General features: G+C 47.5%; 1 protein-coding gene across 2 annotated transcripts; it reads left to right on the forward strand.

Annotated features, from left to right (window-relative positions):
* Positions 1-25863, forward strand: miip (migration and invasion inhibitory protein). Of its 2 annotated transcripts, none has more exons than XM_085967155.1 (10): positions 1-991; positions 1135-1371; positions 4994-5716; positions 6918-7020; positions 7253-7364; positions 10004-10071; positions 11566-11692; positions 16493-16589; positions 21832-21957; positions 24290-25863. In XM_085967155.1, exons 1-10 carry the CDS (start codon positions 932-934, stop codon positions 24455-24457), a joined length of 1821 nt encoding a protein of 606 aa, XP_085823281.1. In that variant the 5' UTR covers positions 1-931; the 3' UTR covers positions 24458-25863. The 2 variants fall into 2 exon arrangements, with proteins under 2 accessions (XP_085823281.1, XP_085823280.1); XM_085967154.1 differs by having other exon boundaries at positions 3-991; positions 4991-5716.
* The last annotated feature ends 19 nt before the right edge of the window (positions 25864-25882 follow it).

A 25882-nucleotide genomic window follows, 5' to 3' on the forward strand; every position in this document is an offset into this window, starting at 1 on the left:
GGATATAGACAGACTAAGTGAGTGGGCAAGAACATGGCAAATGGAATATAATGTGGAGAAATGTGAAGTTACCCACTTTGGTAGGAAAAATAGAAAAGCAGAGTATTTTATAAATGGTGAGAGATTGGGAAATGTTGGTGTTCAGAGGGACCTGGGTGTCTTTGTACACGAATCACTGAAAGTTAACCTGCAGGTACAGCAAGCAATTAGGAAAGCAAATGGTATGTTGGCCTTTATTACAAGAGGATTTGAGTATAAGAGTAAAGACATCTTACTGCAATTATATAGGGCCTTGGTGAGACCACACCTAGAGTATTGTGTACAATTTTGATCTCCTTACCGAAGGAAGGATATACTTGCCACAGGGAGAGTGCAACGAAGGTTCACCAGGATCACAATCTCAGAATAAGGGGTCGGTCATTTAGGATTGAGATGAGGAGAAATTTCTTCACTCAGAGGGGGGTGAATCTTTGGAATTCTCCACCTCAGAGGGCTGTGGAGGCTCAGCCGTTGAGTATATTCAAGACCGAGATCGATAGATTTTTCGATATTAAGGGGATCAAGAGATATGGGGATAGTGCAGGAAAGTGGAGTTGAGGTAGATCAGCCATGATCTTATTGAATGGCAGAGCAGGCTTGAGGGGCCGAATGGCCTATTTCTGCTCCTATTTCTTATGTTCTTACATAGGATGTACAGCACAGAAACGGGCCATTTGGCCCAACCAGCCCATGCCAGCGTTTATGCTCCACTCAAGTCTCCTCCCATTCACCTGTCGCTCAAATAGATGGTACTCGCCCCTTTTGAGAGTGGGCCAATAAGGTTTCTAACAGACAGGCATAATGACCGATCACAGCTCGCGATCTAGGCCGCGGAGTAAGCGTCCAACCAATCAGAGAGCGGCTTACTGCGCCGCTCGTTTCGGGGAAACCAATGAGAAAACAGCGGGAAAAACGGTTCCTCAAACGGCGGCCTACGGTATCGGTCGCCAAGGTAACGACCGGCCTCAGGCGGGGCCCCGAGAGCTTCCACCTCCAGATTCCCAGCTCTCGGTACTTCTGTTGCCCTAACGCTGGGGCTTTGTGCACTTGCTATTTGTCGCTTCCCAAACTGACCCCTGCCCTGATTCCCCGCAGCTGCTGATTTGCCTGTTGGGGGGGATGTCGCACTCCGACCGTTTGCAGTCCCTTCGAGATCAGAACAAACATCTGCTGCAGAGGCTGAGAGCGGAGCGGCTCAGGGCTCCATGGAGAGGGAGAGGGCCCGTGCCCCCTGAGAGCGGCGATGGAGCCTGTGCGACTGCCCTCATCTCAGCGCAGAGCCGAGGTGCTGCACATTCCCGAGGGAACAGCTACAGTAACAAGAGGTTTGCGGTAGGTGTCGGCTCCACATTGTAAGGAGGGTGCAGTGCTCAAAGTAGAATGACATTAAAGTGTTAATGAAAAGCTTATAGCCTTTAAAAAATATAAATAGCTTAACACTGTACCATCAAACACTCCCAGGGCAGTTACAGCATGGGTTAGATACAGAGTAAAGCTCCCTCTACATTGTCCCATCAAACACTCCCAGGGCAGGTACAGCACGGGTTAGATACAGAGTAAAGCTCCCTCTACATTGTCCCATCAAACACTCCCAGGGCAGGTACAGCACGGGTTAGATACAGAGTAAAGCTCCCTCTACACTGTCCCATCAAACACTCCCAGGGCAGGTACAGCACGAGTTAGATACAGAGTAAAGATCCCAGCTCTACCTCACCACCTCTCTTGACCCCTCCACAGTCTCTAATTTGTCACATTGCTTGCCTGGCATCCAGTACTGGATCAGCAGAAATTTTCTCCAACTAAATATTGCGAAGACTGAAGCCATTGTCTTCGATCCCCGCCACACACACTGTTCCCAAGCCACCGACTCCATCCCTCTCCCTGGCAACTGTCTGAGGCTGAGCCAGACTGTTCGCAACCTTGGTGTCATATTTGACCCTGAGATGAGCTTCTGACCACACATCCACTCCGTCACCAAGACCTACTTCCACCTCCGTAACATCGCCCGCCTCCGCCTTGCCTCAGCAAGAAAAAAGGGAGGCGTATGACAGATACCGAGGGCTAAATACTGCAGAATCTTCAGAGGAGTACAGAAAGTGCAGGGGTGCAATTAAAAAGGATATTAGGAAAGCAAAGAGAGAGCATGAAAAATTCTTGGCAAGTAAAATCAAGGAAAACCCAAAGATGTTTTATAAATATATTAAGAGTAAGAGGATAACTAAAGAAAGGGTAGGTAGGGCCTATTAGAGATCATGAGGGTAATCTGTGTGTGGAGGCGGGAGGTGTCGGTAGGGTTCTTAATGAATACTTTGCGTCTGTTTTTTTACAAAGGAGAGGGGCGAAGCAGAGATTGCTAGCGGGGAGGAGGAGTGTGAAATATTAGATGAAATAAACCTAGTGAGAGAGGAAGTATTAAGGGGTTTAGCAGCTTTAAAAGTGGATAAATCCCCAGGCCTGGATGTAATGTATCCCAGGCTGTTAAGTGAAGCAAAAGAGGAAATAGCAGAGGCCCTGACCATCATTTTCCAATCCTCTCTGGCTTCAGGTGTGGTACTGAAGGACTGCTAATGCGGTACCCTTGTTTAAAAAGGGAGAAAAGGATAGACTGAGTAATTACAGGCCAGTCAGCCTAACCTCGGTGGTGGGAAAATTATTGGAAAGAATTCTGAAGGACAGGATAAATCTTTTAGAAAGACACGGATTAATCAAGAATAGTCAGCCGGATTTGTTAAGGTAAGGTTGTGTCTGACAAACTTGATTGAATTTTTTGAAGAGGTAACGAGTGTAGATGAGGGTAGTGTGTTCGATGTAGTGTATATAGACTTTAGCAAGGCTTTTGATAAGGTTCCACGTGGCAGACTGGTCACGAAGTTGAAAGCCCATGGGATCCAGGGCAGAGTGTCAAGTTGGATTCAAAACTGGCTCGGGAGGCAGGAAGCAGAAGGTAATGGTTGATGGGTGTTTTTGTGACTGGAAGGCTGTTTCCAGTGGGGTTCCGCAGGGCTCAGTACTAGGTCCCTTGCTTTTTGCGGTATATATCAATGATCTAGACTTGAATATAGGGGGTATCACAGAATCACAGAAACTCCACAGTGCAGATAGAGGCCATTTCGGCCCATCGAGCCTGCACCGACACATATCCCACCCGATCCCCGTAACCCCTACACCAACACATATCCCACCCTATCCCCGTAACCCCACGTATTTAATCCCCCTAACACTAAGGGTCAATTTATCATAGCCAATCAACCTAACCCGCACATCTTTGGACTGTGGGAGGAAACCGGAGCACCCGGAGGAAACCCACGCAAACACGGGGAGAATGTGCAAACTCCACACAGACAGTCGCCCGAGGCCGGATTCGAACCCGAGTCCCTGGCGCTGTGAGGCAACAGTGCTAACCACTATGCCACCGTGCTCCTTCACCTGACGAAGGAGCAGCGCTCCGAAAGCTTGTGATTTCAAATAAAGCTGTTGGACTATAACCTGGTGTTGTGTGACTTCTTACATTTATTAGCCATGGCATAGAATACAAGCGCAGGGGGGTTATGCTTCTACTGTATAAAACACTAGTTAGGCCTCAGCTAGAGTACTGCGTGCAGTTCTGGTCACCACATTACAGGTAAGATGTGATTGCACTAGAGAGAGTACAGAGGAGATTTACAAGGATGTTGCTGGGAGTAGAGAATCTTAGCTATGAGGAAAGACTGGATAGGCTGGGTCTGTTTTCCTTGGAACAGAGGAGGCTGAGGGGAGACCTCACTGAGGTGTATAAAATTATGAGGGGCTTAGATAAAGTGGATAGAAAGGACCTATTTTCCCTTAGCAGAGGGGTCAGAAACCAGAGGGCACAGATTTAAAGTAATTGGGGGAAGGTTTAGAGGGGATTTGAGGGGAAATTTCTTCACCCAGAGGGTTGTGGGGGTCTGGAACTAAATGCCTGAAAGAGTGGTAGAGGCAGAAACTCTAACCACATTTAAAAAGTACTTGGATGTGCACTTGGGATGCTGTAACCTGCAGGGCTATGGACCAAGAGCTGGGAGGTGGGATTAGGCTGGATAGATCTTTGTTGGCCGGCGTGGACACGATGGGCCGAAATGGCCTCCTTCCGTGCTGTAACTTTCTATGATTCAGCTCTGAAATCTTCTTCAATGCATTTGGTACCTCTAGACTTGACTATTCCAACGCTATCCTGGCTGGCCTCTCATCTTCCACCCTCCATAAACTTGAGCTTGTTCCAAACCTCTGCTGCCCATGTCCTAACTCGCACTAAGTCCCGTTCACCCATCACCCCTGTGCTCGCTGACCTACATTTTGACTCCCGGATGAACACTGCATTGACTTTAAAATTCTCATCCTCATTTTCATATTCCTCCATGGCCTCACCCTTCCCCATCTCTGTAACCTCCTTCTGTGGCTCGGTGTCAAATTTTGTTTGATAACACTCCTGTGAAGCGCCTTGGGACATTATCTATATAGCACCATTAACGTAGTACAGAGTTTTGGACTCTCGGGGTATGGATGATCGGGCGGGAAAGTGGAGTTGAGGTCGAAGATCAGCCATGATCTTAGAGTGGCGGAGCAGGCTCAAGGCCGTATAGCCTACTCCTGCGCCTAATTCTTATGTTGTTAAATGCAAGTTGTTGTTGTATACTGTCCCATCAAATGTTCCAACATCAGATAGATACGGAATAAATTAGCCCAACAACATGCTTTAACTCTCATACCTGAAGGGCCATTGGTATGACGTTCATTGATCTCACATCAGCCACCCTTAATGTTTCTTACTGAGCTGCCAAATGAGCTACATTTTTTTCAGTTTGTTTCTGTGTTGTGATTGTGGCTCTGTACCTGTGAACTGGGATTAAATCCAGGCTGAGTGCAGTGTTTAGGGCTGGTTACAAGCCTGTGTACTCACTGACCTAAAACACAATATTCTGACCTCTTTCAGCAGGGTGATGCCAGTTCACAGAGGAATCCTAATTTGAAATACCAAGCTTGTTCAGAACTGCCGGGGCGAGTGACAGAGGAGGATGGGTCACAGCAGCCCGCTGAGGTGGTGATATCTGAATCCCTACAGAGAAGGGAAGAATCTCGAGCAGCGCTTTCCGCTCTTTCAATGCGCAGAGCCAAGAAGCAATGCTGGAACCTTGGTGCGGGGAATGGAGCAGGCATGGAGCTGCCTGACTGGCTTCCTGTCGGTGAGAACAAAGCGATTCCCAGTGTAGAACAGAACGGTTCCCTCTCAGCAGGTCTTTCACCTGAAGGAAGCCACACCCCAGCGGAGGCACTGGGCCGGGAGTGGAGCGAGCTGAAGCCGGAGCCCAGAAGCACCACCTGCAAGCAGCTGACCGACGGCCATGTAACAGAACTTTTTAGAAGCTCAACCCCTTTTACCAAACCCCCCTCGGCCCCGAGGTTAACGAGACAGCCGGAGCCTCCCACTCCAAGACAGCAAAGCACAGGGGGTGCTGGCTACAGGGGAAGCAGCCCCGGGCACCATTCCCACTTCCTGCAGACCCGCAGTGAGGGCCTAAAGCCAAGGTCCAAGCTGGAGCCGCCACTCTATGTGGACTGGCTGCTGGATGAGGGCAATGATCGACACAGAGAGCAGTTCATCAGAGATACTCGGAAGCCAAAATCGATCCTCTTAGAATCTCGCGACAAGGTGGCGAAGGTAGGAGGCTATCCTCATTTACGACTGATATTTGTTGCGACAAGCTTTACCCAGGTTAGGCACTACAGAGCCAGGGACATCTGAAGAACCGGCTTCCATGTCAATGATTGGAGATATACCAGGTGTAGGTAACCTGTCCCTATAATATACACTGCTGGCCAGAGTGAAGGGATACAGGTTCCATGACAGGGCCGGAGTGAAGGGATACAGGTTCCGTGACAGGGCCGGAGTGGAGGGATACAGGTTCCGTGACAGGGCCGGAGTGGAGGGATACAGGCTCCGTGACCGGGCCGGAGTGGAGGGATACAGGTTCCGTGACAGGGCCGGAGTGGAGGGATACGGGAACTGTGACCGGGTTGGAGTGGAGGGATACGGGAACTGTGACCGGGCCGGAGTGGAGGGATACGGGAACTGTGACTGGGCCGGAGTGGAGGGATACGGGAACTGTGACAGGGCCGGAGTGGAGAGATGCGGGCAGCAGGCACATGGGAACACCACCACCTCCAAGTTCCCCTCCAAGTCACACACCATCCTGACTTAGAAGTATATCACCGATCCTTCATCATCGCTGGGTCAAAACCCTGGAACTTCCTCCCTAACAGCACTGTGGGAGTACCATCACCACACGGACTGCAGCGGTTCAAGAAGGCGGCTCACCACCACCTTCTCAAGGGCAACTAGGAATGGGCAATAAATGCTGGCCTTGCCAGCGGCGCCCAGATCCCATAAAAATAAATTTTTACAAAAAACTGACGGAGCCGGAGTGGAGGGATACAGGAATTGTGACAGGGCTGGAGTGGAGGGATATGGGAACTGTGACAGGGCCAGAGTGGAGGGATACGGGGCCCGTGAATGGGCCGGAGTGAAGGGATACGGGAACTGTGACTGGGCCGGAGTGGAGGGATATGGGAACTGTGACAGGGCCAGAGTGGAGGGATACGGGAACTGAATGGGCTGGAGTGGGGCTGAGGTCTGAGTGGCTTCTCAATCATGTGACAGTGTGAGTTCAATCACCTGACCTCTTTTCGCACCCCCCCACCACCGTTTTTGTACAATGCTCTCTGTCATTGTGGGGCACATAGTGCGTGCTGAGGGCTGTACCAGCCGTCACTGGTAGAGGGGAAGCAGGCCGATGTCTCCTGCAGATTTGGCTGTTGGTCGATGCAGGTCAGACTATTAAGTTTTCCTGTTTAATTCGCAGGTCGATGTGGGTCATGTGACATTCCTGTCCCCGGATGAGGCGGCCAGCCTCAGGGCAGAGGTTCCGTCAGTGCAACCCCTCCTCGGCTACGATTGGATAGCAGGTAATGTGCTGAGCTTGTTGGAATTGTCCTGGGACTTTAACTGGCTGAGGGACAGGCCTGTTTGTTCCCAGCAATCCTGCTTTTGCCCTGTCTGTGTTGCTCTTCATTCATCCTGCTGAAGGAGCTGTGGAACGATTAGTTACCAGCCTCCACCTGCCGTGCTGTGCTGTGCTGTGCAATCCCTCTGGAGTGCAAGACCATTGATTTTTGATTGCTGCTTTGTGTTTGTCAGGTCTGATAGATGTGGACTCACCAGTGTCAGAAAAATCTGAGCAGTATTTTATGGAACTGCAGAATTTCCGACGGGTGAACAAGGAAGAATGTGTGCACCAGGAGTACATGGAGTAAGTGTGAGCTGGGACTGTCCAGGGGCAGTAAGAGCTGGAATAAAAACAGAAAATGCTGGAAATACTTAGCAGGTCAGGCAGCATCTGTGGAGAGAGAAACAGAGTTAACGTTTCAGGTCAATGACCCTTCGTCATGGACTGTCCAGGGGCAGTAAGTGTGAGCTGGGTCTGTCCAGGGGGAGTAAGTGTGAGCTGGGACTGTGCAGGGGGAGTAAGTGTGAGCTGGGACTGTGCAGGGGGAGTAAGTGTGAGCTGGGACTGTGCAGGTGGAGTAAGTGTGAGCTGGGATGGTCCGGGAGGTGTAAGTGTGAGCTGGGACTGTGCAGGGGGAGTAAGTGTGAGCTGGGACTGTGCAGGTGGAGTAAGTGTGAGCTGGGATGGTCCGGGAGGTGTAAGTGTGAGCTGGGATGGTCCGGGAGGTGTAAGTGTGAGCTGGGTCTGTCCAGGGGGAGTAACTGTGAGCTGGGATGGTCCGGGAGGTGTAAGTGTGAGCAGGGACTCATGGGGTTGGGGGTAATGTATTAGCATGGATTGAGGATTGGTTAACGGACAGAAAACTGAGAGTAGGAATAAACGGGTCATTTTCAGGTTGGCAGGCTGTAACTAGTGGATTGCCGTACGGATCAGTGTTTGGGCCTCAGCTATTTTCAAACTATATTAATGACTTGGATGAGGGGACCGAGTATAATGTATCCAAGTTTGCTGACGATACAAAGCTAGGTGGGAATGTAAGCTGCGAGGAGGATACAAACGGATATAGACAGGTTAAGTGAGCGGGCAAGAACGTGATTGATGGAATATAATGTGGAGTTATCCAAGTTGGTAGGAAAAATAGAAAAGCAATATTTTTTTTTAAAGTGAGAGACTGGGAAATGTTAGTATTCTGAGGGACCTGGGTGTCCTTGTACATGAATCACAGGAAGTTAACATGCAGGTACAGCAAACAATTAGGAAAGCAAATGAGGGGATTGTCTTATGAGGAGAGATTGAGTAATTAGGCCTATATTCCCTAGAGTTTAGAAGAATGAGTGGTGATCTCATTGGAACATATCAAATTCTTGAGGGGCTTGACAGGGTAGATGCTGGGAGGAGGTTTCCCTTGGCAGGAGAGTGGAGACTAAGGGTCAGTCTCAGAATAAGGGGTCGGCTAATTAGGACTGAGATGAGGAGAAATTTATTTACTCAAAGGGTTGTGAATCTTTGGAATTCTCTACCCCAGTCGTTGAGCATATTCAAGATCGAGATCAATAAATTTTTGGATACTAAGGGAATCAAGGGACACGCAGATAGTGCGGGAAAGTGGAGTTGAGGTAGAAGGTCAACAATGATCTTATTGAATGACGGAGCAGGCTCGAAGAGCCGAATGGCCTACTCCTGCTCCTATTTCTTATGTTTTTACAACTATCTGGGGGCGTAAGTGTTGATGGTGGAGAGATTCAACGAAACCATCTCTTTATTTTGCGGGAGAACATTCGCTGATTTCTAATTTACCTCTGATATGCGGCCTGCAACAAAGTATTGGTACTTTCCCTGTGATTTATTAAATGTTTCTGTAACCCAGTGGTACAGGGCGGTCAACAGGAGCAGGACCCTTGGCCGATTTCTCCTCTAACCCGGGGATTAAGGTTAGTGATCAGGAGCCCTGGCCGACTTCCCCTCTCTAACCCGGGGATTACGGTTAGTGATCAGGAGCCATGGCCGATTTCCCCTCTAACCCGGGGATTACAGGTTAGTGATCAGGAGCCCTGGCCGATTTCCCCTCTAACCCGGGGATTACAGGTTAGTGATCAGGAGCCCTGGCCGATTTCCCCTCTAACCCGGGGATTACAGGTTAGTGATCAGGAGCCCTGGCCGATTTCCCCTCTAACCCGGGGATTAAGGTTAGTGATCAGGAGCCCTGGCCGACTTTCCCTCTCTAACCCGGGGATTAAGGTTAGTGATCAGGAGCCCTGGCCGATTTCTCCTCTAACCTGGGGATTACAGGTTAGTGATCAGGAGCCCTGGCTGACTTCCCCTCTCTAACCCGGGGATTACTAGTTAGTGATCAGGAGCCCTGGCCGACTTCCCCTCTCTAACCCGGGGATTACTAGTTAGTGATCAGGAGCCCTGGCCGATTTCTCCTCTAACCCGGGGATTACAGGTTAGTGATCAGGAGCCCTGGCCGACTTCCCCTCTCTAACCCGGGGATTACTAGTTAGTGATCAGGAGCCCTGGCCGATTTCTCCTCTAACCCGGGGATTACAGGTTAGTGATCAGGAGCCTGGGCCGATTTCCCCTCTAACCCGGGGATTACAGGTTAGTGATCAGGAGTCCTGGTTGATTTCTCCTTTAACCCGGGGATTACTGGTTAGTGATCAGGAGCCCTGGCCGATTTCTCCTCTAACCCAGAGATTACAGGTTAGTGATCAGGAGCCCTGGCCGATTTCCTCTCTCTAACCCAGGGATTACTAGTTAGTGATCAGGAACCCTGGCCGATTTCCCTTCTAACCCGGGGATAACAGGTTAGTGAGCAAGCGCCTGAGCCGATTGTGTTTGTCCTCCCTTGCTCAGAGGAAACTAGGTTAGAATCTGGTAAAAGGCCCAGTATTTAGAACAGTGGTGGGTCTTTAATCAGATGTTTTTATTCTTTCACTCAGGGCAGAGGAACTGGATGTTCAGGTCGTGGATCATGAGGAGCTCGATTACAACCGTCACGTTCACCAGTGTGAGTAACTGTCCTGCTAGGAGATTGTGTTCACAATGTGTTAAAGTTGCGACAGTTTGGTCCAGTGATGGCTCAGTGGGTAAAGGTGCTGTGTGTTGTGGTATCGAGGATTCCATTCCTGGCCTGTGCTCAGTTGCCTGATGTTATCCAGGCAGCAGTAGGAGCTACAATTGGCCACAATGCCTGGACTAGGGAGGGGAAATTAGCCAGAATTCCTGCTCCTAATCACAGTCCAGTGCTTGATTGGGACACTTGTTAGGACAGGATCAAGTTCGACTGTGATGTAGTGAACCCCAGTGAGAGTCAGCACCTTCAGGAGAGGAGGGGAGCTGAACCCCAGTGAGAGTCAGCACCTTCGGGAGAGATGTGGACCTGAACCCCAGTGAGAGTCAGCACCTTCAGGAGAGGAGGGGACCTGAACCCCAGTGAGAGTCAGCACCTTCAGGAGAGGAGGGGACCTGAACCCCAGTGAGAGTCAGCATCTTCAGGAGAGGAGGGGACCTGAACCCCAGTGAGAGTCAGCACCTTCGGGAGAGATGTGGACCTGAACCCCAGTGATAGTCAGCACCTTCAGGAGAGGAGGGGACCTGAACCCCAGTGAGAGTCAGCACCTTCAGGAGAGGAGGGGACCTGAACCCCAGTGAGAGTCAGCACCTTCAGGAGAGGAGGGGACCTGAACCCCAGTGAGAGTCAGCACCTTCAGGAGAGGAGGGGACCTGAACCCCAGTGAGAGTCAGTGCCTTCAGGAGAGGAGGGGAGCTGAACCCCAGTGAGAGTCAGCACCTACAGGAGAGGAGGGGACCTGAACCCCAGTGAGAGTCAGCACCTTCAGGAGAGGAGGGAAGCTGAACCCCAGTGAGAGTCAGCACCTTCGGGAGAGATGGGGACCTGAACCCCAGTGAGAGTCAGCACCTTCAGGAGAGGAGGGAAGCTGAACCCCAGTGAGAGTCAGCACCTTCGGGAGAGGAGGGGACCTGAACCCCAGTGAGAGTCAGCACCTTCAGGGGAGGAGAGGACCTGAACCCCAGTGAGAGTCAGCACCTTCAGGAGAGGAGGGAAGCTGAACCCCAGTGAGAGTCAGCACCTTCGAGAGAGGAGGGGACCTGAACCCCAGTGAGAGTCAGCACCTTCGAGAGAGGAGGGGAAACTGAACCCCAGTGAGAGTCAGCACCTTCGGGAGAGGAGGGGACCTGAACTCCTCAAACTTCTCCGAGTAACTGTGGATGGGCAATAAATTCAGAACAAATTTTAAAAACAATGTGATGGCACATGTTCACACGTCACAGAATCTGAAACTGGAAGATTGTCATTGATTGACCCCAGTAGAAGGGCAGTGTTTATAACCAGGCTCATGGGGAAACTTGAGAGCGGTCCTGCATATTGCCCAGATTCAGGCTGCAGAGTGACCTGTTGCAGTGATTTTTCGAGTTGACAATGGTGGATCTGCTTAAGATAAAAGTTTCTCAAACGCATGACTGTGATTCTCTCTTTCAGGCACTCACTCGTACCGTGTTAACAGTCGCCTGTTTGCAGTTCCACTGGAACCAGCGGCAGCCTGTCCTGTTTGTAAAACTCCCAAATCAAAGCGGCCACACACTATGGAGGAGCCTGCTTATATCCGGTGAGGCTCCAGCCATCACCGCACGCACCACACAAAGCTATTTGTAAAACAGCAGCCGTAATGTCTGAAGCACAAACTGAGGTGGGTGTACAGAGTCTGATTCCACCGAGACTCCAGGTCCATGTTTTTGCTCTCTGATTCTCAGACTCCGGCTCCTTGTTTTTGCTGTCTCTGGTTCTCAATCCATGTCCTTGTTTCAGGTGAAGTGGCAGCCATGTGTCAGCTGTGGCTCAGTTGGTAGCACCCTCACCTCTGAGTCAGAAGCTTGTGGGTTCAAGTCTTATTCCAGGGACTTGAGCACAAAAATCTAGGCTGACACTCCAGTGCCGTCTTTCGGATGAGTCATTAAACCGAGGCCCTGTCTGTTCTCTCAGGTGGACGTAAAAGATCCCACGGCACTATTTCGAAGAAAAGCAGGGGAGTTATCCCTGGTGTCCTAGCCAATATTTATCCCTCAATCAACATCTCTAAAACAGATTATCTGGTCATTATCACATTGCTGTTTGTGGGAGATTGCTGTGTGCAAATTGGCTGCTGCGTTTTCTACATTACAACACTTCAAAAAAGTGCTTCATTGGCTGTAAAGCGCTTTGGGACGTCCGGTGGTCGTGAAAGGTGCTATATAAATGCAAGTCCTTCTTACTTTTTGAAATGGGGTTAGATAACTAGATAATTAGATCAGAGCCGTAGATGTAATTCAGTTCCCATTTTAAAGTCATACATTCTGTTCTTATTTTTATATTTCCATTATAAATTCCTGTCCACATTTATAATTGAAACTGTTGCTGCAGCACATCCACTGGGTATATGGTGTAATTACAGTGTAACAAGTTTAAATAGGCATTTTCCACTATAAATTGAGGGTAAGGAAAGAGGCATACATTAAGTACATAGACAGCAGGGGAGTGCATGATAAGGGAGAATACAAAGAGATTAGGAGAGAAGTCAAAAAAACAATTAGGAAGGCAAAGAGGAACATAAAACAAAATAGTAAAATATTTTACAGGCACACCAATAAAAAAAGGAAGGTTGGGATGGGAATTTAAGGGATAGACAGGATAATACCACAGGTAACGATAGAGAGGTTGCAGAATTATTAAATAATTATTTTGCTTCAGTATTTACCAGGGAGATACAACAGGTGGACATGACATTGGATGATGAGATTAGTAATGAGATAAGTGCATTTAAAATAAAAAGAGGGGATATATATTAAATAAACTAATCAAACTTAAAGAAGATAAGACCCCTGGTCCAGATGGATTGCATCCACGCATTTTAAAAGAATTTAGGGAAGTGATAGCAGAGGCATTACTACACATATTTAATAACTTGTTAGAAAAAGGTGTAGTGCCAGAGGACTGGCAGATAGCTAACATAATAATACCTATATTTAAGATGGGGGATAGAACATGTCCAGGGAATCATAGACTAGTCAGCTTAACATCGGTGGTAGGAAAAATAATGGAATCTCTACTAAAGGAGAAAATAGAAGAACATCTAGAAACCAAAAAACATAGTAATGAATAGTCAGCATGGATTTCAAAAGGGAAAGTCTTGCTTGACCAACCTCATTGAATTTTTTGAAGAGGTAACAGAGAGTAGACAATGGTAATGCAGTAGATGTAATTTATCTAGATTTTCAAAAGACTTTCGATAAGGTATCCCATAATAGGCTGATGAACAAGGTCAGAGAATGCAGAGTCGGGGGACAAGTAGCAGAATGGATAGCTAGCTGGCTTCAAGACAGAAAGCAGAGAGGTGGGGTAAAAGGTAGCTATTCACAGTGGCAGAAGATGGGTAGTGATGTTCCACAAGGATCAGTGCTGGGACCACTGTTGTTCACAATTTATATTAACGACTTAGACTTTGCAATCAACAACCCAATTTCTAAATTTGGGGATGACACCAAATTGGGGGGGTGGGGGGGGATAGTCAATGCTGAGGAGGACTGCAACAAATTACAGGAGAACATTAATAAACTTGCAGAATGGGCATATAATTGGCAAATGAAGTTCAACACAGATAAATGTGAGGTATTACATTTTTTGGTAGGAAGAATAGGGAGGTCACTTATTACTTGGAGGGTGCAAGTCTAGGTGGGGTAGAGGAACAAAGGGATCTTGGAGTACAAATCAATGAAAGTTGCGACACAGGTTAGCAAGGCCATAAAAAAGCAAACCAAGCACTAGGGTTTATTTCTAGAGGTATAGAATTGAAAAGTAGGGAAGTTATGCTAAACCTGTATCGAATCTTGGTTAGACCACACTTCGAGTACTGTGTACAGTTCTGGTCGCCATATAAAAAGGATATAGAGGCACTGGAGAGGGTGCAGAGAAGATTTACAAGGATGATACCAGAAATGCGAGGAATATCAGGAAAGGATGAACAGGCTGGGTCTCTTTTCTCTTGAAAAAACGAAGGTTGAGGGGTGAACTAATAGAGGTCTTTAAAATTATGAAAGGTTTTGATAGAGTGGATACAGAGAGAATGTTTCCACTTGTGGGGAAGAGCATAACTAGAGGCCATCAATATAAGATAGTCACCAAGAAATCCAATAGGGAATTCAGAAGAAACTTCTTTACCCAAAGAGTGGTGAGAATGTGGAACTCGCTACCACAGGGAGTGGTTGAAGCAAAAAGTATTGAAAAGCATTTAAGGGGAGGCTAGACAAGCATATGAGGGAGAAGGGAATCGAGGGTTATGCTGATAGATTTAGAGGAGGAAAGACGGGAGGAGGCTCGAGTGGAGCATAAACACCGGCATGGACTGGTTGGGCCGAATGGCCTGTTTCTGTGCCGTATATCCGATGTAATAAATGTGAGCGTAGGAATTTATAATGGCAAAAGTTGACGGGAAGTGTGCAGATGTAAGATTTTATATATACCTCTAGGAGTATCATTAGGTGCAGAGTAGTTACGGAAAAGGACAAGGAATAATCAAAGATGAAGATACTCAACTGGAGGAGAACTTGTGGCGATTGGTTGTTTTTCAGACTGGATGGACGTATACAGTGATGGATTGGTATTAGGACCACGGCTCTTTTTGATATATATTAATGTTCTGGACTATAGAGAGCATAATTTCAAAGTTTGCAGATGATACAAAACTCGTGAATGTATTAAACAGTGAGGAGCATAGTAACAGACTTCAGGAGGACATAGACTGGTAAAATGGGCAGGAAGATTAAATTTAATGCAGAAAAGTGTGAAGTGATACATTTTGGAAGGAAGAATGAGGAGAGGCAATTTAAACTAAAAGATACAATTTTAAAGGGGGTGAAGGAACAGAGACCTGGGGGTGTACGTACACATGTCTTTGAAGGTGGCAGGACATGTTGAGAAGGCTTTTAAAAAAGCATATGGGATCCTTGGCTTTATAAATAAAGGCATAGAGTACAAAAGCCAGGAAGTTATGTTAAACCTCTATAAAATCACTGGTTCGGCGTATCCAGAGTATTGTGTCTGGACATCTTCTTTAGGAAGGATGTCAAGGCCTTGGAAAAGGTGCAGAGGAGATTTACTACAATGGTACCCGGGATAAAAGACTTCAGTGATGTGAAAAGATTAGAGAAACTGGGACTTCTCTCTTTAGAGCAGCGAAGGTTAAGGGATGATTTGGTAGAGGCGTTCAAAATCATGAAGGATTTCGATAGAGTAAATGAGGAGAAACTGTTTCCAGTGGCAGAAGGGTTGGTAACCAGAGGGCACAGATTTAAGGTCATTGGCAAAAGAACTAGAGAGTACATGAGGAAAAATTATTTTACTCAGTGAGTAATGATCTGGAATGCACTGCCTGAAAGGATGGTGGAAGCAGATTCAATAGTAACTTTGAAAAGGGATTTGGATAAATACTTGAAAAGGAAAAACATGCAGGGCTATGGGGAAAGAGCAGAGGATTGAGCCTAATTGGATAGCGCTTTCAAAGAGCCATCACAGGCATGATGGGCCAAATGGCTTCCTGTGCTGTAAGATTCTGATGTCTTGCCCCGTAACATATAAATAAAATGTAAATAAATCAATAGTTTATCAGTGCTGGCGAAATCAGAGTACAAAGGCACTTTGTATGATTGGATTGTCGGAGCTAGTGATGTCTGTCACTTCTAACAGTGCAGTGAATGACAGCCAAGGACCATAACACATATTGGGGTCCAGTTCCTGCTGACATACTTTAACCTGTGTGTACTTCATACGTAATGCATCCTAATTATTTTGTTATATACACTTAATCAAGATTACTGACTTTGGTTTTAATGGGAAAAGCAGATGGAATAATGAAATATAATCCTCAAAATAGCAGTAACAATCCCTGAATCCTGAGTAATAACAACTGATTTGACTGATTTAGTCACCACTAGTTCTGAGTTTGATGTATTTTGTTTTGTTCTTTCTGAAAATGATGTGGATGTATCTCACTGAACCTACTTTTCTCTTTCGCTAAAAAACTGAAAGTGATTCTGCTCCTTCATTCCCTCATGCCTGTTATCCGTGAGAAGAAAGAGCCCCATCGAGTGCCTATCCTTCAGCTCACACACTGAATGGGTACTTACAGTGTGGGGCAGGTATCAGGAATAACTGAAGTAAAACAGTGAGGCTTATCAAATGTTCATGTGTTTAGGTTTTATGCATGGCTCTGATAGTTGCTCTCTGAACTGCAGAGTGGAGTTTCCAGGCATGAGTTTTGGGCAGGATCTCCAAGTGGCTGTGTTCTTATCAGGAGCAATACCTGGGCTAGGCAGTCACTGGGTCTGAAATGTGCTGCGAATTGATCAGACTTGTTCTATGTTTGTATCACTTTCAGTGTCAGCATCCCCAGATCAACCTTGCTCCCTCCGCATGAATACAAGCCACACCGTAGGAAAAGCTTCGATCCCACTGATAGCCTGTCTCTGCCTTCGGTAAGACTTTTACACACTTACCTGCTTGAACCTCATTTACAGTATCGGCCCTGTCCACCCACTTATTACCCGAGGTCCCTGGTCTGTGATTGCAGATTTCTAGGGACCCTGATTATGACCAAGTTGTGATCTTGATCAGAGTTCCTGTGGTTACGATGGTTTTAATAAAATTACAGGAAACTTTTTTTTATCCGGCACCGACGGGACCGACGTGGTGCCGGTTCATGAAAAATTCCAGATAACCGAGAGCTATAGTAAAAGATACGGAGAGCTGAGAGCTCCGTATAAAGCAACAAACCCTGTTGCTTAGCAACAAGTGCAGAACAATGGCCACAAGTTCCAAGCGTCTCTGTAGCTTAGCAACAGCTGCAGCCACACCCAATTGCACAGCAACAGATCGAGGAAGGCAAGTAATCTGAAGTAAAACTTACCTGAACCTACTCCTGCATTTTGCCGGTTAACCGAGATTTCCGGTTATTTAGGTGCCGGTAAATCGAAAGTTTCCTGTAGTTACAGGGGCCGGCGATTCTGCCGAGGTTTCTCCTGGTTGGCTGGAGTCTGTCAGTCTTGTCAAACTGCTACCCTCAGCGATACGCACACGTGATTGATTTGTTCCAGAAGTATTTTTCTTTCGGCCTTCATGAGTGATTTTCACCCCTTCAATGACTTCAGCTCCCTCCCACCCCTGCAATCTCAGCATGCAGCAGTGCAAGTCCTGCAGGAACGAGAGAGAAAGTGCTGTAGAGGCAAACTGCAGAGAGGCAAGAGAGGGGAGGAGAAAGGGAAAACAAAGTGGCAGAGAAGGGAGAGAGAAACAGGAACAGAGGAGATAAAAGCAGAACAAAATGGGGAAGAGTGCGAGAGAGGCAAAAACCAGAGCAAAGACGAAAGAGGAAAATAGAAAAATAAACATCACAAAACTTGACCATCCCAGTGATTTTCATAACATGTTTAAATGTTTCCCTAGCTAATCCATGATTTCTTGTAACAGATTGAGAGCCCACATTATAATCTGTATAGTCAGTGATATTCCTGGGAAAGTATCCCCTTCCTATCTTATGACCTGATCAGATATTTATCCTTCTGTTAATACTGAGAGAGAGACCAGCTTGAAGCTGTTGTCTCTGTGCCAGTTCTAGATGCAGAGTCTTCACTTACAGATTTTAATCGAGAGAACGATGCTCACAGACAACATACACACGACGATGTGAAGGCTGCAGGAGACCTCGCGTTACAATTGCTGAGCTCAGCTCAGGGTGATTAGCCCCCAGGTCTTCCTTAACTCTTTTCCGATGCTCTCGCTTTTTATCCTACAGCTAAAAGGCCATTACATCATACTTCCTCCATAATCTTCATGCTTGGTTTCCACTAACTCAGCATTCCAGAGAGTGGGTTGGTAGCATAGTTGGCAGCTGGGGAATTTAAATTCACTTAATTAAATAAATCTGGAATAAAAAGCTAGTATCAGTAATGGTGATCATGAAACTATCGGATTGACGTAAAAACTCATCTGGTTCACTAGGGAAGGATATCTGCCATCCTTACCTGGTCTACAGCAATGTGGTTGACTCTTAACTGCCCTCTGAAATGGCCTACTCAGTTGTAACAAACCGCTACAAAAAGTGGTGGTGGACAATAAAAAGAATAAAATTAGACACACTATCCGGCATCGACCTCTGCACTGGCTTCGGACACAACAACGGCACACCCAGCCCAGTCAACCCTGCAAAGTCCTCCTCAACAACATCTGGGGACTTGTGCCAAAATTGGGAGAGCTGTCACACAGACTAGTCAAGCAACAGTCTGACACAGTCATACTCACAGAATCATACCTTTCAGCCAATGTCCCAGATTCCTCCATCACCATCCCTGGGTATGTCCTGGGCAGGACAGACCCACCAGAGTTGGCGGCACAGTGGTATACAGTCAGGAGGGAGTGGCTCTGGGAGTCCTCAACATTGACTCCAGAAGTCTCATGGCTTCAGGTCAAGCATGGGCAAGGAAACCTCTTGCTGATTAACACCTACCGCCCTCCCTCAGCTGATGAATCAGTACTCCTCCATGTTGAACACCACTTGGAGGAAGCACTGAGGGTAACAAGGGCACGGAATGTATTCTGGGTGGGAGACTTCAATGTCCATCACCAAGAATGGTTTGGTAGCACCACTACTGACGGGGCTGGCTGAGTCTTGAAGGACAGTGTTGCCAGACTGGGCCTGCAGCAGGTGGTGCGAGAACCAACACAAGGGAAAAACCTACTTGACCTCGTCCTCACCAATCCACCTGTCGTAGATGCATCTATCCCTGACCGCATTGGTGACCACGGCACAATCCTTGGGGAGACGAAGTCCCGTCTTCTCACTGAGGACACCCTACATCGTGTTGTGTGGCACTACCACCGTGCTAAATGGGATAGATTCAGAACAGATCTAGCAGCTCAAAACTGGGCATCCATGAGTCACTGTGGGCCATCAGGAGCAGCAGAATTGTATTTCACCACAATCTGCAACCTCATGGCCCGGCATATCCCTCACTCTACCATTACCATCAAGGCAGTGGACCAACCCTGGTTCAATGAGGAGTGTAGAAGAGCATGGCAGGAACAGCACCAGGCGTACCTAAAAATGCGGTGCCAACCTGGGGAAGCTGCAACACTGGACTACATGCATGCTAAACAGTGGAAGCAACATGCTATAGACAGAGCTAAGAGATCCCACAATCAACAGATCAGATCAAAGCTCTGCAGTCCTGCCACATCCAGTCATAAATGGTGGTGGACCATTAAACAACTAACGGGAGGAGGAGGCTCCATGAATATCCTCATTCTCAATGATGGCAGAGCCCAGCACGTGAATGCAAAAAAGTGCCGAGTGGATGATCCATATCGCCCTCCTCCTGAGGTCCCCACCATCACAGAAACTAGTCTTTAGCCAATTTGATTCATTCCACGTGATATCAAGAAACAGCTGAGCACACTGGATACAGCAAAGGCTATGGGCCCCAACAACATCCCGGCTGTCGTGCTGAAGACATGTGCTCCAGAACTAGCCGCACCTCTTACAACACTGGCATCTACCTGACGATGTGGAAAACTGCTTAAGTATGTCCTGTCCACAAAAGCAGGACAAATCCAATCCAGCCAATTACCACCCCATCAGTCTACTCTCAATCATCAGCAAAGTGATGGAAGGTGTCGTCGACAGTGCTATCAAGCGGCACTTACCAATAACCTGCTCACTGATGCTCAGTTTGGGTTCCGCTAGGACCACTCCGCTCCAGACCTCATTACAGCCTTGGTCCAAACATGGACAAAAGAGCTGAATTCCAAAGGTGAGTGACTGCCCTTGACGTCAAGGCAGCATTTGACAGAGTATGGCATCAAGGAGCCCTAGTAAAATTGAAGTCAATGAGAATCGGGGAAAATCCCCACTGGCTGGAGTCATACCTAGCACAAAGGAAGATGGTTGTAGTTGTTGGAGGTCAATCATCTCCGCCCTAGGACATCGCTGCAGGAGTTCCTCAGGGCAGTGTCCTGGGCCCAACCATCTTCCACTGCTTCATCAATGACCTTCCCTCCATTATAAGGTCAGGAGTGTGGATATTCGCTGATGATTGCCGTGTTCGCAACACCTCCGATAATGAAGCAGTCCATGCCCGCATGCAGCAAGACCTAGACAACATTCAGGCTTGGGCTGGTAAGTGACAAGTAACATTCACACCACACAAATGCCAGGCAATGACTATCTCCAACAAGCGAGAGTCTAACCACCGCCCCGTCACATTCAACCATTACCATCCGCGAGTTCCCCACCATCAGCATCCTGGGGGGGTCACCATTGATCAGGAACTTAACTGGACCAGCCACATAAATACTGTGGCAACAAGAGCAGGTCAGAGGCTAGGTATTTTGCAACGAGTGTCTCACCCCCTGACTCCCCAAAGCCTTTCCACCATCTACAAGGCACAAGTCCGGAGTGTGATGGAGTACTCTCCACTTGCCTGGATGAGTGCAGCTCTAACAACACTCAAGAAGCTCAACACCGTCCAGGACAAAGCAGCCCGCTTGATTGGCACCCCATCCACCACCTTAAACATTCAATCCCTCCACCACCGGCGTACCGTGGCTGCACTGTGTACAAGATGCACTGCAGCAATTCGCCAAGGCTTCTTCAACAGCAGCTCCCAAGCCTGCGACCCCTACCACCTAGAAGGACAAGGACAGGGGCAGCAGGCACATGGGAACACCACCACGTGCAAGTTCTCCAAGTCACACACCACCGTGACTTGGAAATATATCACTGTTCCTTCATTGTCGCTGGGTCAAAATCCTGGAACTCTCTCCCTAACAGCACTATGGGAGTACCTTCACCACATGGACTGCAGCAGTTCGAGAAGGCGGCTTACCACCACCTCCTCATGGGTAATTAGGGATGGGCAATAAATGCTGGCCTTGCCAGTGACGCCCACATCCCAGGAACGAATTTTAAAAAATAATGAACGGTATCATTACACATACAGAATAGGTAAGCATACAGTCCTCCTACAGATAGATGTATCTATTGGAGGTTAGAACTTGTGAAATTCTATAACTATTGCCTGTTTCAACAGATTTTGCAAAAACTGTCTTTTAACCACAAAATGTAGTCCTGAACATAAATGGGTTCTTTAATAAAACTTTTCCTGCTAGCGTTCCTAACACTACCATTCTGCCCATTGGAAAATTTCTCTCTAATACACCTGGCTGACTGCCTGGAGTGTGCTGAATCTATGACAGTCTCACCTTTCATCCAGCATCTGTGCGCACATGACTATTAGTGCTCTTTTATAAAACCTTATCTGTTGCCTAGTGTTTAACCTGTAAATACCAACAGTTTTTTAAAAAAAAGTTGGACAAAAATGTTTCTTGTTTACAATGTAATGACCATAAAGCACTGGCAAACCAAAAGTGGGATCTGGTATAGAGAAGAAAAAGAGCAGTCCCGTGATTAGTGAGTGAAGGCAGCAGCAAGTGTTGGACTGAGCCTCGAGAATTCACCCACTGGCCTGTGCTGAGTTAGCAGTATGGGGCTACAATTGATCAGAGTTAGGAGAACACTCGGCTGATTAGTAATCAGCGCTTGGTGCTGGGAAGGGCATGTAAACAGACATCTGGTGAGGGCAGGTTTGGGCTTGGTCGCCCCTTGTACACTGACAAAATATAAGTGGTTGTGAGTCTGATCTTGCACTGTCTTGCCTCTGTCAGCATTGTCTGTTGGGCTGGGAGAGTACCGTGCCCTCCACCACTCCTGTCGCAAGCACCCTGGACTTACGCAGCACGCTGGAACCCAAAAAGCCTTCATCGCCATTGTCCCTTAACCTCTCCAACCTGGTAAGGTGCTAATGCTGTAATACTGTAGTCTGTCATTAGTTACGCTATCCAGCAGCCAATGAAATGTTTCTGGTGTAGTAAATGTTTCAGTTAAGGATGGTACAAAACAGCCAATATTTTTCAGCATTTGTGTAGTAAGACTTCCACAAGGTTTAGTCTCTATATATAGCTCCTGCCGGGCGTGTACAGTAGGCACTATTTCTGCCTTTATCACCTGTCCTTTTACCAGAGTTCAACTCCGTACCTGCCTTCTCACCATATCTCTGGAAAATCATTGACCTGCTTGAACCCATTGATCTGCCTTTTTCCATGACTTTCCCTCACTTATTTCACAATTCCAGTGCTCTTTATATGTGAATATTTTGATTGATTTCCCTTTTACTCTTGGCTCCTTAACTTGTGTCCCTTCACATTTGAACCCTTTTCACAGTGAACAATTTGCCCAGATCACCTTCCTCAATCCTCTTCATAATCTTTAAAACTTCAAATAGATTCATCCCAAAATGGTGGCCAACACCTTCTGCAACTAGGCACTTTGCAGCCTTCCGGACTCGATATCGAGTTCAACAATTTCAGATCATAACCTCGGCCCCTATTAATTTTTTACCTGTAATTTTTCCACTCCTTTCTCCCCCCCCCCCCCCCTTTTGTTTCACTCTCCCACCTGGCAGCTATCTCTTGCCCTGCCAGTACACTTCACACCTAATCTCAGCCTATTACCATCTCGTCTGGCTTCGAATACCTTTTATTGTCTCTTCTACTTCTTTTGTCTCTTTCACTTCTTTTGTCTGATCGCAGCCCTGCCTTCGATCTATTTTATTTTCCTTCCAGTTTTGAAGAAGGGTTCGACCCGAAACGTCAACTCAAATTTCTCTCCACGGATGTTGCCTGACCTGCTGAGTTTTTCCAGCATTTTCTGTTGTTATACAGGAAACTTTGGTTTATCCGGAGGTTAACTGTCCGGAATGCTCGAGCCACCGGCAAAATTCAGGAGTCGGTTCAGTAAGTTTTTTTTCTTTTCGTTGCTTTTTTTTCACCAGTCAGGCTCTGCAAGGTCTAGCTAAAGCTGTTGCTTAGCTACAGAGACGCTTGCAAGCTACGGCCGACTGTTTAGAAGCTGTTGCTAAGCAACAGGGTTTGTTGCTAGATATGGAGCGTATGTTTTAACATTAGCGCTGGTTTGTCCGGCAGTTTTGATGGGACGGCAACAGCTCGGCCCCATCGGTGCCGGATAGCACAAAGTTTCCTGTACTATAGTTCCATCACGCAGGAGTAGAATACATTCCCGCAACTGACTGAAACGAAGGCTATCGATGCATTTAAAAGGAAATTAGATAAACACGTGAAGAGGAAACATAGGGCTGGATTTTCCAAGCCCTGAGGAGGCGGGCATGGAGGCGGGACAGCCAGTAAACTCGGAGAAAGTGGGGGCGGTTGGCAAAGCCGTCCCCATCCCGCCTCTGTGCCCTTTTGCCAGGAGGCGGGAAGATGTGCAGCTTCGGGTCCCGTCTCCTGGAGGCAGGAAAGGCATTTAATCCTTTTAACTGCCTGTTAACAGGCAGAAAAAAGGATTAGTGCCATTTTACCTTCACAGGTGAAGGCTTCCCAACCTCGGAGAACCCCGCCGGGTTGGAGGAGATGTGGAGGAGGTCTGCGGCGGTCGGAGCCACCTGGAAGTAAGATGTAAAGGTGAGTGATGGGTGCAAGTGTGGAGTGGCAAGTATGCAAGGTGAGTGATAAGTTTAAAAAAGTGTTCACTTACCTTGTTTTCTTTCTACAGCCTTCAGCCGCGGTGGATCGGGAGAGCCGACATCCTGCTTGTCAATTTCACAGAATGGCTGTTGAACCCTCCGTTCCAACAGCCATGTGAAATTTACAACTTTGAAAGGTTTGATGAGTCCTGAACACAAGGACTCATCAAACTAAAGAGAATGTCAGTGTTTGACAGCTTCACAGAGCTGTCAAACGCTGACATTTCTTCTTTGAAGAAATCTTGACAGATAGCACATCTGACGTTGACGTGATCTGTCAGTGACGTGATCTGTCAGTGACTTCCTCCCTAATTGGCCTGCTGAGCCCGCAGGGCGGGCTTAACAAGCTCAATCAGGGGAAAATCCCTCTGGTTGGTCAGACGAGGATGGAGGCGGGACATTGATATGACAAGCAGCTGTCTCGCCTCCATTCACAAAATCCAGCCCATCGTGTACATAGGAGTACAAAGCTTCACTAGTGCTGAAACAGGCACAAAGAGCAAATGGCTTTCTTCTGTGCTGTAATTTCTGTGAAGAAACAGTTGAATGAGTAACACGTGTGTTTTGTGCTTGTGTTCCAGAGTGCTGCTGTGTCTCGAGTGGCTGGAGGTACCAGGTCAGATGAGCTGCTAAACCTCTCGCGTTCGACACGCTACCAGTTTCAGAGACTGGAGCAAAGCCAGAGACTGGAGCAAAGCCTGAGACTGAGACCGGACAGACCTCATTCAACATCCTACCCTGTCTATTAGCACCTAACCCCACCCCCAACATACACATACACACACGCGTGCGTTGAACAAGTGCCTGAGCTTTGTTCCAACCCCGGGGATTTTTGAATCTGGTTTGGAGATGAGTTGCGTACAGTGACCACTGAAAATCCAAGAAAAGGAGGAAAGATGGCAGTGGCTGGGATTAACATCTTATCAGATCCTGCTGTGTCCATCAGCCCAGCTCAAGGCAAAAATGATTGGGAATATTGGAATGAGACTAGAACAGTGGGGGGGGGGGGTGGTAATACACAGTAGGCCAGTCAACCTGAGAGGTGTTTTGGGTGCGACTATCTGGACAAGCATGGTCAGGCTGGAGAAGCCATTTATCAGAATATACTAGGAAAGGATGTGGTCACTGCAGCTGTACGTTTGGAATTGAGTTGTAAAGTGAATGGTGCAAAGGTGAAATAAAAGCAGATGCACAGCTGATCCGTCAGCGCCAGAAAGAGAAACGGCAGCTTAATGTTTGCTTCTGAACAGTCTCGCCACCAAATGGTAACCTGTCTGACCTGTTTCTGTATGGTGAGCATGACTGCCTAGCTGTGTGTGTCGGTGTCTGTGTGTATGCGTGGCCATCCCGTGTGTTCGCGTGGCTGTTCATGTCTCTGTACCAGTTGAGTTGGCTTCTGTGGATCACTTCTGTAATAGTGTTTGCAGTCACCATCAACGGATATTAACTCTGTGCTGCAAACACTTGCCATTTGTAGCAAACGGCAGTTGATGGCGGGGAAGATTCCTGCAGGGTTCTTGTTTTTTTTAAACTAATCTTTTTATGTTTTTAATATGGCTTTAATGTTTGGTGTCAATGAGAAATCACTAGTTGAATAATTTGAAACGGATGAATGAGGTGAATACTGATGAGTGGTGTGACTGGATGTGCGGGGTGGCAGCATCACTGAGCAATGCGAATCCCCACACACACACTCCCTGATTTGGCTGGGAGAGTGTGAGGAAACTAGGAGAATTGTGGAGTGAAACAGGAGGCTGCTCACCCACACCTGCCTGACTGGAGCTTTTTCAACAATCCCACAGTCAGCAGCTGTTGGAGAGTGCCTGTACCTGCCGTTTAATCCCCTTAGTTCCAGGTGAGAGGTCGGTAGTAACATCTTGCCTCTTTACCAGGGATTTGCTCAGTGGTGACCATTGCTGTATAAAACACCAGTGGGTATGTTGAGAATTGCTGGTATCTGTCTTTGATGTGTGACTTTAACCTGCGCCCTTCTGTCTTTGACTGAAATTGTAACCTGGATGTTGAGTATTTTAACTACAGATTACCGCTTGCAGTGTGCGATCTTCTGGCTGCTGGCTCAGGCCATCTTATCTTTTACTGCAATCAGTTTCTCACTTTTTTAACTTTCCTAATAAAAACCCTTTGATGTCTGTGATGCTGCCTCTGAACATTTC

This window comes from Somniosus microcephalus, chromosome 25 (genome assembly GCF_052327205.1).
Source record: "Somniosus microcephalus isolate GS21.2 chromosome 25, FLI_Smic_1.0, whole genome shotgun sequence".
In the NCBI taxonomy this organism is placed as follows: domain Eukaryota; kingdom Metazoa; phylum Chordata; class Chondrichthyes; order Squaliformes; family Somniosidae; genus Somniosus; species Somniosus microcephalus.

What these genes read in the sequence shown, in the direction of transcription:
- miip (XM_085967154.1), top strand. Translation starts at nt 932, where the DNA reads ATGAGAAAACAGCGGGAAAAACGGTTCCTCAAACGGCGGCCTACGGTA. An exon ending in ATAGCCTGTCTCTGCCTTCG is followed by an intron (nt 16,590 to 21,831) that starts GTAAGACTTTTA and finishes TGCCTCTGTCAG; the next exon opens with CATTGTCTGTTGGGCTGGGA. An exon ending in CCCTTAACCTCTCCAACCTG is followed by an intron (nt 21,958 to 24,289) that starts GTAAGGTGCTAA and finishes CTTGTGTTCCAG; the next exon opens with AGTGCTGCTGTGTCTCGAGT.